Raw genomic sequence first — 14491 nt, 5'->3', positions numbered from 1 at the left:
TGGAGGGAGAACATTCCAGGTGGAAGTACAGATGGTACCTTAAGGTTGGAATAATTTTGATGGAGTTGTTTAAACAGTGAAAGAGGGGGGAAGAGGGATAATAAGATTGGAGTGCTTGGCAGGGACCGGATCTTGCAGGGCCTTATTACCCAGTTTAAAGAGTTTGGATTTTATTCTGATTGTCATAAGACATTAAGGGTTTTGAGCAGAAAGTAACTTGATTCACATGCTAAAAATTCATGACAAATGTTCAGGCGAGGCCGTTGGAGGCTGGGACTAGGATGGGAGCTGCGGAGCTGGATGGAAAGAATATGATTTAGGAATATATTTGGAAGTCAGTTAAGAGTTGCTGATGCATTGAATGGGGAATGTGGGGCTTGATTTAATTTGTATATCAACCATATACAGATTTGTTTAATCACACAGATTTGTTTAATTGGTACACAGAATATAAAAAAGCTGGGCTAGACTCAGGAAGGAGGGGTGAAAATTGGTGGAAGAAATATCCATAGCTTAAGATATACAGATGACATCATCTTACTGGCAGAAAGTAGCAGTGATTTTAAAGGACTTCTGATAAAAATGAAAGAAGAAAGCACCAAAAGCAGGACTGCGTTTGAACATCAAGAAGACAAAAATCATGTGCAGAAGAAATACAGCTTTAACCCAGACAGTGAAGATACCAAAATTGTTGAAGGTTTTGTTTCCCTTGGTTCAGTCATCAGTTCAAATGGAGACTGCATGCAGCCAGGAAGTCAAGAGAAGGCTGAGACTCAGAAGGGCAGCAATGGGAGAATTAGGAAAGATCATCAGTAGCAAAGATGTGTCCTTAGAAACCAAGGCTAAGGTCACCAGCATCCTTGTGTTCCCAGTTACTATGTATGGATACAAAAGTTGGACAGGGAAGAAGGCTGATAGGAAAAAAAATGATTCATTAGAGATGCAGGGTGAAAGAGAGCTCTGCAGATGCTCTGAACTGCCTGAAAGATGCGCAAGTGAGTTCTAGAGCTAATTAAGCCTGAAATGTTGCTGAAGGCCACCCCCCCCCCCCCAAAAAAGAGATAAAACTGAAGCTGTTCTACTTGAAGCAGAGTTCTTTAGAAAAGACAGTAATGCTGGGAAAAAAACAAAGCAGCAGGAAAAGAGGAAGACCACGTATGAAATGGACCGACTCCGTAAAAGAAGCCATAGGCGTGAGTCTGCATACAGGAGCGGGGCAGGGCTGTTGAGGACAGTGCGTCGTGGACGTCACTCATTCCTACAGTAGCCGGGAGTCAGAGCCGACGCAAGGGCACATAACACATGTAGGGATAAAGAGAAGAAAACCATCAGGGATGGCTTCTGTTTTTGTTTGTTTGTTTCTGTGGTTTTTAAGTTGAGCAATTGGATGGTTTTATTCACCGAGACAGAGAAGACTGGGAGGGAATGAGGGGACCGTAAGTCGAGTGTGTCTGTTTTAGACATGTACGTTTGGGTTTGACATCCAAAAGGATACGTTTTGTAAGCAGTTGGATGTATAAATCTGGAATTCAGGGGAAGGTCAGGGTTGGAGATAGAAATTTGGGAGTCACTTAAATTAATGTTTAAGCTGTGAGACTAGATGAGAGTCTCTAAGAGAAAGGGTGGATGGGGAGAAGAGTTCCAGGACAGCTTCCTGGGAAATGCCAGCGTTTTGAAGTTGAGCTGAGAGGAGAAGGCAGCAAAAGAGAACTTAGAAGGTGGGTAGCCATGATGTGGGAGGAAAACAGGAGTGTGGTATCATCAGGGCTAAGAGAAGGAAGTATTTTAAGAATTGTGTTGAATGTTGTTGATGAGTAAGAATGGGTTGAGTAAGGAGAGAACAGAAATAACCGCTGCTTCGAGCCACACGGAGCTCATCGGTGAGCTGGGCACAGCCAGCTGAACAGAGCAGATGCTCCGACTGGAGAGGGCTGAGGAGCAAACGGGAGTAAGGAAGTGCGGGCAGCTACTGAAAACGAGTGGTTCAAGAAGTTTTACTAAGAAGGAGAGGAGAGGAAGGGGGCAGTACCTACAGGGGAATGTGAAGTCAAGAAAGATTAAAAAAAAAAAAAAGATTTGCCTCACCGAGAAGGATGTTACAGAGAAATTGAAGATTAAGAAGGAAGAGAAAGGATAATGTGGGAGTGGAATTTTGAGAAGGCACATGGAGGTGGACAGCGCCCAGGGGGAAGGGCTGCGTTTTGCTAAAAGCAGGGACACTCCCTCCACTTTAACAGTAGGAAAGGAAGGGAGTCCGTGTGTGCGTGGAGGTTGGGGGATGGCTCTGGTAGTGGGAAGAAGAGGGTATTCGCATCAGATTGAGTGTATTTTCTCAGGGACCTGGGAGAGTGAGGGGAGAGAGTATGGGGGATTTGAGGACAAGGTCTGAAAAATTTCCAAACAGTGTTGAGTGCCCATTTGAGTTTTGTGGTCCTGAGTTAATCGCTCAGTACAGTTAAGTGTTTTTCTCCAGCCACATGCAGCTGTTTGGGTGCAAGTATGGAGCAGGTAGGTGGTTGGGTTTAACTGGGGTTGGCATTTAGTCAGGCAAGTGAAGCAGGAGAGAGGGGCAGAGGAGAAGAGGGGGTGTCCAGGGGGAATATACATCAGTGATGGACTGTGGAAGCTAAACAGGGTGGGAGGGGGAACGGCCACAGGAGCATAATGGATAATGAAAAACGTAATGGGAAACTTCAACCCCATGACACACCGAGTGATGAGGCTGAAGAGGTGCTGGAGAGTTACCAGATGGAAGTGATCTGAAGAACTCTGTAGCAGTGGCGGTGGTGCAGCTGCTGGTGTTGACAAGATCTCTAGGGTCTGACCATGGGCCGGGTCCCTGAGGTGGTGGAGTAAAGTTTGTGAGGGACGAGGAGGTCATGGATGATGGTCCATTCACATTCCTGTTGGAATTGCCTCGGGTGGTGCAGCAGTGGAGGGAAGAAAGACAGGGAGCCCTCGGTGAGTAAGGGACAGTCCCCAGGGATACTGGCGAGGGTGCAACTGTGAAGCTGGGAGAAGACCTTGATAGAACATGATGCCACAAACTAAGAACCAGGGTGTTTGGGGGGAAGAGGAGGAGAGATGGTCTGGTATTTGGCTGAAGGCAATAATGGAAGAAGGGATGGATGGAAATTTAGCTCTCAGTGAAAATTAAAAGTTTCTGAAATCTCTAACTGCAGGACTCGGTTCTGCTTTTCAAAGGTCCCTCCTTTTTAAGAACAGAGATTTGCAAACTGTAGCCTGCTCCCCAGATCTGGCTTGCCGCCTGTTTTTAGAGCACAGCTGTCCGCATGCACGTACGCTGCCTCCGTTTGCGCATCGCCTGTGGCTGCTCCAACAGCAGAGCTGAGTAGTTGCGACAGAGAGGACACCACAGAGCCAGGGGTATTTATGGCCTGGTCCTTCAGAGAAAAACTTCACTGACTTCCACTCTTGAAGAGTGGTTCTCAGACTTCAGTGCACCTCAGGATCACCTGGAGGGCTGTGGACACAAGTTGCTGGGCTCTGCTCCTGGAATTTCTGGATCAGTGGGTCTGAATTGGGGCCCAAGAATGTGCATTTCTAGTAAGTTCTCAGGTGTTGCTGACACTGCAGAAATTTCCAGGGATCTCACTTTAAGAGCCATTGCTTTAGATACTTAAGGTAGTGGTCAGGTTCCTTCTTCTCCTAATCTTCTCTGAGCCACACGTCCTTGTCTATCTCAGCTGTTACCGCTTGCCATGATTTACTGGCTTGTCTCATCTCTTTTAGGCCTGGTGCCCACAAAAGTCATGATTCTGTGAATGAAGCCTTATCAGTGCCACGTGCTTCAGAGCAGGCGCCCCTCCTGGCTTTCCACTTACTTCGGAGCTTGCTTTCTGCTTTCTTCTCTGGGTTGCCTGATGGGCTGGGCTGCCTCTGGGGCTTCAGTGAAGCAGATGCGTTAGGGAGAGCAACAGTAGGTAGAGATCACCGAAACCCCAGAGGGACTAAGGGGCTGAGCACTGTGGTTTGGAGGAAATAAGAATTTCCCCCACCAGTGTGTCTCTGCTGTGAGGTGCTTGAGTAGTGTAAAGGTTTCATGCCAGATTGAACGTCTTATCACTTGGGCGTCTGACCTGGACAGTGCTGGTGTCAGGGTCTCAGCAGATAGAGAATACCTTGGGGAAAAACAGGGTCAGCCGGCCGAACCAGGTCTTTACCCTTGTTTTTCAGCAGAGGAGCCACTTAAAGATATTCTGAGAGCAGTTTCTTTTCTTTAAAGATTTTATTTATTTTTAGAGAGAGGGGAAGGGGGAAAGAGAGGGAAACATCAATGTGTGGTTGCGTCTCAAGCATCCCCTGCTGGGGACCTGGCTTGCAACCCAGGTATGTACCCTGACTGGGAATTGAACCGGCGACCCCTCTGTTAGCAGGCCGGCACTCAGACCACTGAGCCAAACGACCCAGTGCTGAAAGCAGTTTCTAAAAGTTGCAGAGATAATAACTCCTTCTTAGATTCTCTCTGTTCTCCTGCTCCCTGCTTAAAATTACTTTCTCTTTCTGTGAGCTTGTTTTCTAGTCATATATAGTTCAGAAGATATACCTCATAGCCTAGCTGCGTCCTTAATGGTGAAGTGGACGTGTGTGCTTGGGTCAGTGGTCTCTTAGCTTTCCAGTCCCGCTCAGGTCTGGCCTGGCCTGCCTCTGGTGAGTGTTGCTCGCCCATTCGGGCTGTCGCAGCCCTTGCACTTCCAGAGCTCCGCACAGCTCCTGCTTGCTGCATGTCGGCCCGACTCGGTCTCGTTTCCCTTTGTGACTTCTCTGTGGCTCCTTGTTACCTTTCTTTTTCTCTGTCCCTGCTCTTGTTTTCTGGCCTTCTTCATATTTCACCCCTTGTCTGCCAAGGTGTGCCTCCTCAGCCCTCAGTGAATTCTTGGCCTCTTGCTAAACTTCCCCGCCCGCTGTTGGCACCGGCACCCTCTGACCATTGTACAGTTCTGCACACTGAGACAACATGAGAATCAGAAGCCCTTGGGTTTTTAATTTGGAAGTCTTGGGAGAGACAGTGAGAGGGTAGCCTTTGCTTCAGGTGTTAACATTAATAGTAATAGAGCTTGAAGTTGGCAGTTGTCCACAGAAGCTGGAGGTTCAGCAAAGGAAGAAAGGAGTAGCCAGGATAGGTCAAACTCAGGGTCTGAAACCTGGAGCTCAGATAGAGGGTGTCTGAGCACAGACCTCACAGAACGTCGGGGGCAAAGGAAACCAAGACCCCCGGGTCTGCTGCCCCTGCAGCCTGGATTGGGGGCGGGGGCCAAGCCAGAGGTCTGCTTTTTTCCGCCACGTCCCCCCCTTCCCCGAGTTTCACTATACGTGTCTTATTTTGTCTTTAAGACAAGAGGTCATTTCAAGAAAGAATTCTTTGACTAAAGAAAAAATGGGGGAGTAGGGACACTGGTATTGTCCAAGTCCTCATTTTACAAATGGAGAAAAGGAGGAGGAGGGGGAAAACTCTTTTCTGTACCCCAAGACGTGACAAGCAGGAAAAATGTTAATTTAGAGAAAGAGAGGACAGACTTTCTAAGGAAAAAAGTCTAAGAGATAGCATCACAAGATGAATGACCTCAGGAGTCTATTTGAGGGATTGAGTCATGTCATACAAGTTCTAGGGACTTGGGCTTCTTCATTCCGTGAGAGGATGAGAATGAAACACCAGCCCCTCGGTCTGACTCCCAGAAAGAAGAACCTCAGGCTGATGAGCAATGAGCCCAACAATTTCATTTCCCCGCCATGCTGGGCCCCACAGGAAATCTCTGAATTTCGCATTGGGACAAGGCCCCACAAGAATGTCGCTGCACCCAGAGATTTGTGGTTTGGTGCCATTAGAGAATTTCCTCGGGAAAGTGTTCTGAAGGAGATTGCTCAGCAAGACAGAAAAATGCTGTAGCGAGGCCAGCGAATGCCTTCCCAGGGCTCCTGGTGGAGGTTTGGGTTTAAAATGCCTCCCAGACATCGTGCGGCATAGCCCCTGGTCCCTCACAGCAGCCCTGTCACTGCACAGTTCCTCAGGGATTTCCCTCTTCAGCATGTGGGGAATTGGGATGGTTCATGGTCCAGTTTCACAGGCTGGCCTGATAAGGCGTAGGGCCTGTTCTGTTTGCGGGCAGTAAGGCACTGATGTTTTAGACCCACGGATATCCAGAGGCAGAGGTTAGAACGCGTTGCCCAAAACTGCAAACTGCTGTGAAGGAGAACGGTCAGTTTTTGCCTTCGCTTCCTTTGGTGGGTGTTCCTTGGTCATTCGAGTCGGCAGGGAGAACTAAAAAGGAGCAGTGTGCTTACAGGTAAATCAGTGAGGCACCATTTCCCATAATAAACACACTTACTCAACAGGTGTTGTGCATTCCTAGTATGTACCACTCATTCTTCGAGACGCCGGGACTGTGTCAGCAAACAGAACAAAGTCCTGCCCTCATCGCCTTTTCTCGTAAGGGAGGGCAGGCGGACAGACTCTGCTCCTGGTGGTGGTGGGAGCTGTGGGGGCAGGTCAGGATGAGAATGGAGTTCGGAGCTGCACATAATCAAGGTCTTTCCCATAAGGTGGCACCGGAAGGCCCGAAGGAAGTGACGGTCATGCGGCTCTTTGGGGAAGAGAGTTCCTACTCAGAGAGGGCCAGAGGGCACCTGCGGGGACAGCTGGCCACTGTGGCTGGAGCTGGGTGAGGGGGAGGGAGTTGTGGGCGGGGAGGTCAGGGAATCAGCTGAGAACAAGGCTATGTGGCTTTGCCTTCTACTTTTGAGTAAAACCCATTGGTGGGTTTTAAGTGTTAAAAGATGACTCCACAGATGACTGGAGAAGAGACTGAAGGCAAGGTGGTCAAGGGTAAAAGAGAGGAGACCACCTACAAGGCTGCTCATTAAGGTGAGATTCTGGATAGTTTTCGACATAGTGTTAACAGGATTTGTTGGTTGATTGGATGTCAGATGTGACAGAACAGTCAAAGATGACTGTTCTGTTTTTGTTTTGAGCAATTGCAAGAATGGAGTTGTCATTTACAGAAATGGGGAAGGCTGAAGTCCACGCAGTTTCTGGTTTGACTAAGTAGTTTTAGGAGGAAGCTGTGGAGATCTAAAGAGAAAAAAGTTTGACGTAATCATTGGTTCCTTAATTTTCTCCATTCTTTGGCAGCCTGGGTTCTATCTGGGTTCACTCTGCCACAGTGTTGGGGCCGGGGAGGTACGGATCCTTACCCATGCCTGTGCAGTTCAGTGTGGTCGGGCGCTGTGTGTCCAGAAGAGCCTTGGGGTAGAATCTGTCTCCGGGGGCGTCCCTCATTTCAGGTGCTGTGTTGGTTTCCTAGGGCTGCATGGCTAATTACCATAAATTGGGCGGTTTAAGGCAACAGAAATTTATTCTCGCACAGTTCTGGAGGCCAGAAGTCCAAAACCAGTGTTGCCAGGCCCTGCTCCCTCCGAAGGCCTGCGGAAGAATCTGTCCTTCCTCTTCCGAGCTTCCGGTGGTTGCTGACCGTCCTTGGCCTCCCTTGGCTCATCAGTGCAGCCCTCCACTCTCTGCCTCTGAAGTATGATGAATGGCATTCTCCCTGTGGGTCTCGTGTCCCTCTGTCTTCACATGGCCTTCTTATAAGGACACTGATTACTGGGTTTAGGGCCCAGCCTAATTCAGTATGACCTCATCTTAACTTGGTTACATCTTCAAAGACCCTATTTCCAAATTAGGTTACATTCACTGTGAAAGGGGCCAGGACATCAGCATACCTCTGTATGAGACATGGTTTTGGTCTGGGTTTGATTATGAGGGTTTCTGGAGTTTAGACATGCTTGAGGATGAGGCAAGACCTGTCGCATTACGGCTAGAAAGCAGGTCCCTCTGTGCTAGGGATGCTCCACCTGTTAGGATGAAAAAAATTCTTTTTCATGTTTGGCACGTTTAGTTAAACCAAAGATTTAAAAACAGACAAGTTCATTTTGCATTATTTTTTGAAACTTGAACACATAGGACATGTAGTGGTAAAATCCTGAAAGATCATGTAACTGGAAGTGGAAGACAGAAGGAATAGACCTTATAAAGGCTTTTAAAGATAAGAACTACTTTGATTTTGATCTGAATTGATGAGTTTGATTGTCCAGAGGCCTGGGCAGTAGGTAGAAAATCTCTTGCTAATGTTTCAAGTTTGTGGTTTTGCCAGTTGGGGCGGCAAGTTGGCGGCGATGGAACGTGCACACCTGGGCCCCGAGCCCGCGCCCGCGATGACTGACCGCTGCAGGGTGCAGCCGTCTGCCCCGCCAGCCTTTTCCTCAGACTCCCACGGGCCAGAGGCTACATGGCAGTCACTGTCTAGCTGCTGCTCCCCTTCCGTGCGACACCCGGTCCATGTACATTCTTCAGTGGTGTGTCAGGAGTTACTAGATTTCTCTCTCTCTAACTCAGGGTGGTTCATCGAAGGAAGTTTAAGTTCCCACTCTGACACCACAGTGGTAGGGCTCTGTCGGGTTCAGCGATGTGAGTAGACAGACTCCTTTAGCAACAGCACGCGTTCGTGACTGTCAGGTTACAGTCACTGTTTCTGTGGGGCTCCTGTTTGTTAGGGATTGTGTGCCGGTTGGGCAGATGGGAGATGGGTAAGAGATACGACTCTTCTTGTCTTCAGGAAATTTGAAGGAGAAGACAAACAGGAATTAGGTTCACACAAAAACTGATAACGATTTGTGGATGCCACAGCATTTGGCACCTACAGGAAAGTGTCTCTAGATGTCTCATTTATTAGGTGTCTGGGCAGAGAGCGGAGAAGTTAAGAGGCAGGGATATGTAGAGAGGTTTAGTGGTGTAGGCTTCGAGCAACAGAGGCCTTCATTCAGATTTTCCTGCAGGGCCTGGCAGACCGGGCTGCTCTCCTGTCCTCTGCCCTAGCCTTGCCCTGGTTGCCCTGAGTCTCCCGAGCATGCGGGGGGTCGGGGGGGGAGGGATGTGGCCGCAGCTGCGTGCGTGAAGGGGAAGGTTTGAGACAAAGGCACTGGCTGTGTCTGGGCTGCCTGGGCCAGGGCTCTGCATTGCTCGCCCCGGTGTGGCTTAGTCACGCACATCCTTGGAGGGGGTTATTTTGAGTATTCCTCAAAAAGGAAGCCTTCATTTCGTGTCTGTTAAGAGGGAATGCAGCCACAACTATGTCCTCAGGGCAGGTTCCAGTGGTGAAGCCACCATACTTCTGGGGTAACCACAGGGCAAATAATGCACAGACCTCATTTCCTTTGACTAATCTTTTGTAATACTGGTCCAGATGTGGCTCCTGAAAGTGAAGTTCTTTGTCTAAGTTGAGATTTTAATTTAGTACCCAGATGGGGTAGGAGGTGAACTTCCTAAAGGCCGTGTTACTTGGTGTGTCATTGTCCTGGATTCCCAGCAGGCGGCAGTTTCATTAGAAAAGCAGATTTCATCGTGACTCATCTGCCCTGGTGAGATGTGCGATACAGCTTTTTAGGACTCAGACCCTGTCGTCTTGCTGGACAGAGCAGGGGGTACACCGTCCGTTCTGCAGCAGTGGAGGCTGCAGGGCCTGGCTGGGAACGTGGAAAACCTTGAGACAGTCTGCTGTGGGGCCGGAGCTCTGTCCTGGAATTTCCTGGCCTTTGTCTGGTGTAACTTCATGAACCCAGACGCCTGTGTTTGGAGCCTGCTCCCTTCTGGGGGAAGAGAGCTGATGCCTTCCACAGCACTCTGCTTTCTGTGCCAGGCGGCCTCCTTCTCGTGGACCAGGGGTTGGGGGAGCACTTTGGGCAGGTGTGCGGGCCTGGCTCCCAGTCAACAATATGCTCCTGGAAGTCACTGGTCACAGAGGAGAAGCTGTGACCATTGGGCATAAAAGTTGCATCTGCCAACCCAACCCATTCACCCTGACCTTTGTTTCTCTCTCATATTGCAGCAGAAAAAATCCTACCTGGAGCGCAGCGTGAAGGAAGCTGAGGACAACATCCGGGAGATGCTGATGGCCCGAAGGGCACAGTAGGAATCCTCTAGGGGGCACTTCTCCTACTGACCCCTCCCTCCCATTCCTGGCAAGGACAAGGGGCTCATGCAGGGAGGAAAATGGCCTCTGCTTTACCCTGATGGACATTTTATCTGGATGGTTGGTAACCCTGTGTTTTCTACATCACCCTGCGCCCCTGTCAAATCCCAACCCCACGGTTTTGATCCCAGCTCTGCCTGCCGCCCCTGCCTGTGATACTCCCCTCCCTGTGGGGGGCGAGTCATAAACTCCCAGGAGAGAGAAGATGGGAGCCAGGACAGACAGGGGCGCTCTGCCCACATCCCCTGCGAGTCATGCTGGTCAGACCAATAAAAGGCATCGGTGCCACTCTGCTAAGTCTTTTCTTGAGCTGACGGGTGAGAACAGAGAGGCAGAGACTACCTCTCCCTCAGCTCCTCCCTGTCCCTCTCTGGGGCTGTGACCCTGACCCTTCTGCCTCAGAGCCTTCCCCGCTGCTTCTCCCCTCTGATCATTCGAGGGAACGCCCTGGAATGCGCAGATCTGAGAAAAAGGAGACCAGAAGACCAGAGCATAGCTGAACTTAAGTGAGCAGGACAGCAGTTCCTTGGTGGCAGCTTGCCTAAAGATTCCTTTTCTGCTTCCTCCCAAACATTTGAAAGAAAATCTAGTAATAAACCAGCAGCACCTCTAAGACTCTCCCTTTGGTCAGGGTCATAGGTGGATGCTACAATCCTGAGGCTGCCTAGAGGCTTGGGGGCAGTGGTGTCTTGAGCTGGCTTCCATGGGCTCGGGGGAGTTACTCAATTTTTAGGAATTTTGTTGCAATCCATTTGTTAAACACAGCCATTGTTAAAAATTAAATTATGTAATTTACAGTGATTAAAGAGCAAGGGTAGTAAGTATTCATAACATATCCCTTCCTAAGAACTGAGTCTGCCCGTGATGTTTTCGAGGTTAGCGATCTGTTGCAGCTGGGTGGGGGAACCGCTCCTGCACTTCTGTCTCCGCCCCCACGATCCGGATGCCATGGTAGCTTGAAATCAGCTGTGGTGGGACCATTCACTCCATAGACGTCAGGTGGTGCTGAAAACTCATGGCTTTTTGTGTGTTTGTTCTTTAAGAGAGATCTGGTCGTTAAAATATTTATAAGCACATCACTGCTCAGAGGGAAGGTGGGCAGGCAGAGGTAGGCAGGGAGCTGTCACCTGCAGCCTCTTGGGGTTGGTGGCGCAGGCCCACTGAGGGAAACTGACTCGCTGCTTCGGCAGCTCAGCGCCACCCTGTGGCCAAAGCAGAGATGTGTGGCCAGGCTGGTTTGAATTATGACAGCCCTTCTCTCTCTCTCTCTCCTCCCCCCACCTCGGGGGTGGCTGTGTGTTGGGAGGGCACAGCTTTGGGTCTAGCCTGCACCCTGACTGTGGGCTCCTGCTCTCTTTCCCGGCAGGGGCAGCCCAGTTGGGAAGAGGCCCTTTCCTAGGCCCAGGGTAAAAGCTGGCATGGCTGGCTCGCTGGCGAGCCCATCTTGGAGTGGGACTAGGGAGAGCATGCCAGCTTGGCCAGAGCCCCGTGACCTGGCTGACAGCCACCCAGCCTCAGGACCTGCTTTCCTAATGACACCCACCCTATCTTACAGCAGCCAGAATGAAAAGGTGAATACTGGGGAGTGGCCATGAGCAGGGCTTAAATTTTATCTGCAGTAACAGACAGTTGAGGTTTAGACAAATTTATTGAAACATAGAGGGTGTTAGCAGAGAAATCATTCAGTAGTATGTTACATTATGCCACTATCTTGAATGTATAATTTAAAAATTATGTATATATATATATATTTCACAACTAAGCCTTTGGCCAAAAACAAAAACAATGGAAGGTCATTTAGCACATTTGTGAAAGGCCAACAGGAAATGGATTTTGAACATTAGAAAGATCAAGTCACTGAATTAAACAGCAGCAACCCCTGCTAATCTAGAATCCCACTGTGTCGAAGGTAGAAGTGTCTGTGCAGAGCTAGTCATTTATTTCAGCAATCAGAGGAGATGGAGGCAGGCACGCCTGTTGGCGGTGGCTGCAGAGCTGGCAGGACGGCTGGGCCGGGCCGGTCAGGTGAGCATGTCCCAGAGACAGCAGCAACAGAGAGCAGTCCAGCAGGCGGTGAGGCAGGTGGAGGGGCCCAGGTCATCCCTTCTTTGGTCTTCCACCACGTACACTGGAGCGGGGAGAGGGGAGGGTGAGAACCGACCTGGCACAGACCCTGCACCCCACAGAGCCCATGCCTCTCGGGCCAGTGGCACAGAAAGCCACTGCGAGGGCTGGGTGCCTTTCCGCTTACGCTGTTCTGAATGATGAGGGGAGGAAGGGAGGCTGAGCTCCTCAGCTGCTCTCCCTCCTCCTCCTCAGGACACTTATCCCCGCAGGGACAAGCACTGAGGAACCCATACGGCCGCCTCGCACCAAGTCAGCCGGAGTTGAAATAAGAAATGTCCATTGCTGTCTGGCTGGCGAGGGCTGACCCACCTTGGTTTATAAACCAAGCCACATTCTGTCCTGCAGCCTGTAGGGGGCTGGGGGACGTTTCTTCACATATAGCCAGGCTCTCTCCCAACAGTGAGAGTAACCAGAATCTCCTAAAAGGGAGTTTTATTCCCTAATAACCAAGAATCTTAGTTTTTTATACCTGGGCAATGCACAGTATCAAAATGTGTCCCACCTCCTAAGCTGAATGTAATTTCAACTCTTTAACAGTTAAGGAATGGTTACATTTATACACTCCTAAAATTATTTCGGCCCTTTGAAGGCAACCCCGAGGCTGATGTGGCCCCTGGTGAAAATGAGTTGGACGCCCCAGCCCTAAGCTTTCACACAGCAGTGGCAGGCGGGGATGAAACCCTGGTGCAGTGGGAGGGCGGCAGGAGCCGGGCACTCCTCCTCTCTCAGGATGGGGCTGGACACCTGAGCCCTGCCAGGACCTCGTGCTGTGTCACAGATCTGAGCGCACACCAAATCCACATCTCAGGAGGGCCCCTAACCACCCTTTACTTGTCAGCTCACTCACAGCCAACACCAGGCTTTCTCCCCCTGACGACATCCTTAAAACGGCTGGTGGTCAGCCTTGGCCTCAGAGCCTCAGAGTGAGTCTGTGGCCACTTCCAAGAAAATCTCAAAACCACCACCATCATCAAACTCAGTTATAGGCAGTAGGGTTTTAAACTTTTTGAAAGTTCATGTATACATGACTCTTACAAATTAAATCAATCTTTTGGCAATCCTGTTTCAGTTCTGTTTTTGCATGCCTATTTTTACACCTCCTCTGTTGGTAACTTCCTCTCTCAGGAGCCTGCTATAGTAGCTAGAATACGCCGGGTTAGTAGTGAGCTTTCCCAAGTTCTCCCAGTGTATCAGCTGCTCCCCACAGGGGCCTCCCTTTCCCCTCTCTCTGGGCACACACAGTGTCTCAGTCACTTTCATGTGGCTCCGCACAGCAACATGGGCAAAGTTGTTCTGGGTCCGGGAGATGAGAGCCCCCAGCAGGAAAGCCTAGTCAGAGAGAAGACCACCTGTTCATTCCGAGGCCTGGTAAGCATGTCACCTGATTCAGTCCCAACAGTACCTTGGGATAGTTGTTACCGTCATTCCTGTTTCACAGGTAAGGAGCTCTAGGCTTACAGAGGTTAGGAGTAGGGCCTGGGTCCAGGCCTAGCTGAGACAGAAAAGGGACCAGGAGTGAATGGGCTCCAGGAAGGTCCTCTCTCACACCAGCCAGAGCCCACCCTACCCACTGACGGCCTGGGCACTCCAGACCCTGGGGTCACTGCAGCAGGAGAGCTCCAGGCAGGGCGCCATCTGCTGAGATGACAAGCCCAGGTCCCCAGCCTCCCCCGATCCAGGATGGGCAGCTCTGGACAGGGAAGCCGAGGACACAGTGGGCTGAGGAACCCCTTGAATAACCCCTTCCTGTATTCTCCCTGCCAGAGGGCCGGCTCCGCTGCTCCTGCCGTACAGAAAGGCTTCTCCCCTGCAGCTCCGGACGGAGCCTGCTTGATCCAGGCCTGAGATCAGCCCCAGGTTAGGTTGCCCTGTGAGAGGCCCTGCAGTTTCCCTTCGGCTGCCACGGACCGCGGGGTTCACAAGTGTGTCGGGACCTGTGGGAGGGCCTTCCGTGCACAGTGCCACTCAGTCTGCCCAGCCCCGTGGCACAGGAATCGGGACACCCTCTCCTCTCCGCTTCCCCTTCTCCCAGCTCTTCCTCCCGTTAGAACCACTGAACCTCAGGCAGCTTAGAGAAACTCAAACGTCCCAGTCTCACTCCCTGTTGCTGTTCCCTTTGGTTCAGTTTGTCCTTCCCGGGGCATATCTCACGTGACGTAGTCCGAACCCTGGGCCGTGGGTACTTTGAGCTCATTACTCCCAGACAAGGCCCACAAAGATTAGAAATGGATCCGTCTGGTTATAGAGTGGAGGACTTCAGACCAGAGGGGCTGCATCAGCCTTGATAGGGTGGCTGGTTGTACGCACTTCACAAACCT

The 14491-nt window shown here is 50.5% G+C and overlaps 1 protein-coding gene and 1 long non-coding RNA gene across 2 annotated transcripts in view; one reads left to right on the top strand and one right to left on the bottom strand.

The window, feature by feature from the left end:
* Nucleotides 1-10843, top strand: part of PFDN1 (prefoldin subunit 1) — a 54651-nt gene extending 43808 nt beyond the window's left edge. The window contains exon 4 of the mRNA XM_028528489.2: nucleotides 9903-10843. Coding sequence (XP_028384290.1) covers nucleotides 9903-9986 — 84 coding nt within the window. The 3' untranslated portion in view covers nucleotides 9987-10843. The remainder of the gene's footprint in view (nucleotides 1-9902) is intronic.
* An 832-nt stretch (nucleotides 10844-11675) lies between these two features.
* LOC114509898 overlaps nucleotides 11676-14491 on the bottom strand; it is a 57436-nt gene continuing 54620 nt past the window's right edge. Inside the window, exon 3 of the long non-coding RNA XR_003685626.2 lies at nucleotides 11676-12174. This is a non-coding gene — a long non-coding RNA (uncharacterized LOC114509898). The remainder of the gene's footprint in view (nucleotides 12175-14491) is intronic.

The sequence above is a fragment of the Phyllostomus discolor genome, chromosome 13 (genome assembly GCF_004126475.2).
Source record: "Phyllostomus discolor isolate MPI-MPIP mPhyDis1 chromosome 13, mPhyDis1.pri.v3, whole genome shotgun sequence".
Lineage (NCBI taxonomy): Eukaryota > Metazoa > Chordata > Mammalia > Chiroptera > Phyllostomidae > Phyllostomus > Phyllostomus discolor.
Note: the sequence above shows the minus strand (reverse complement) of the source record. Positions and strands in the feature narration are given on the sequence as shown.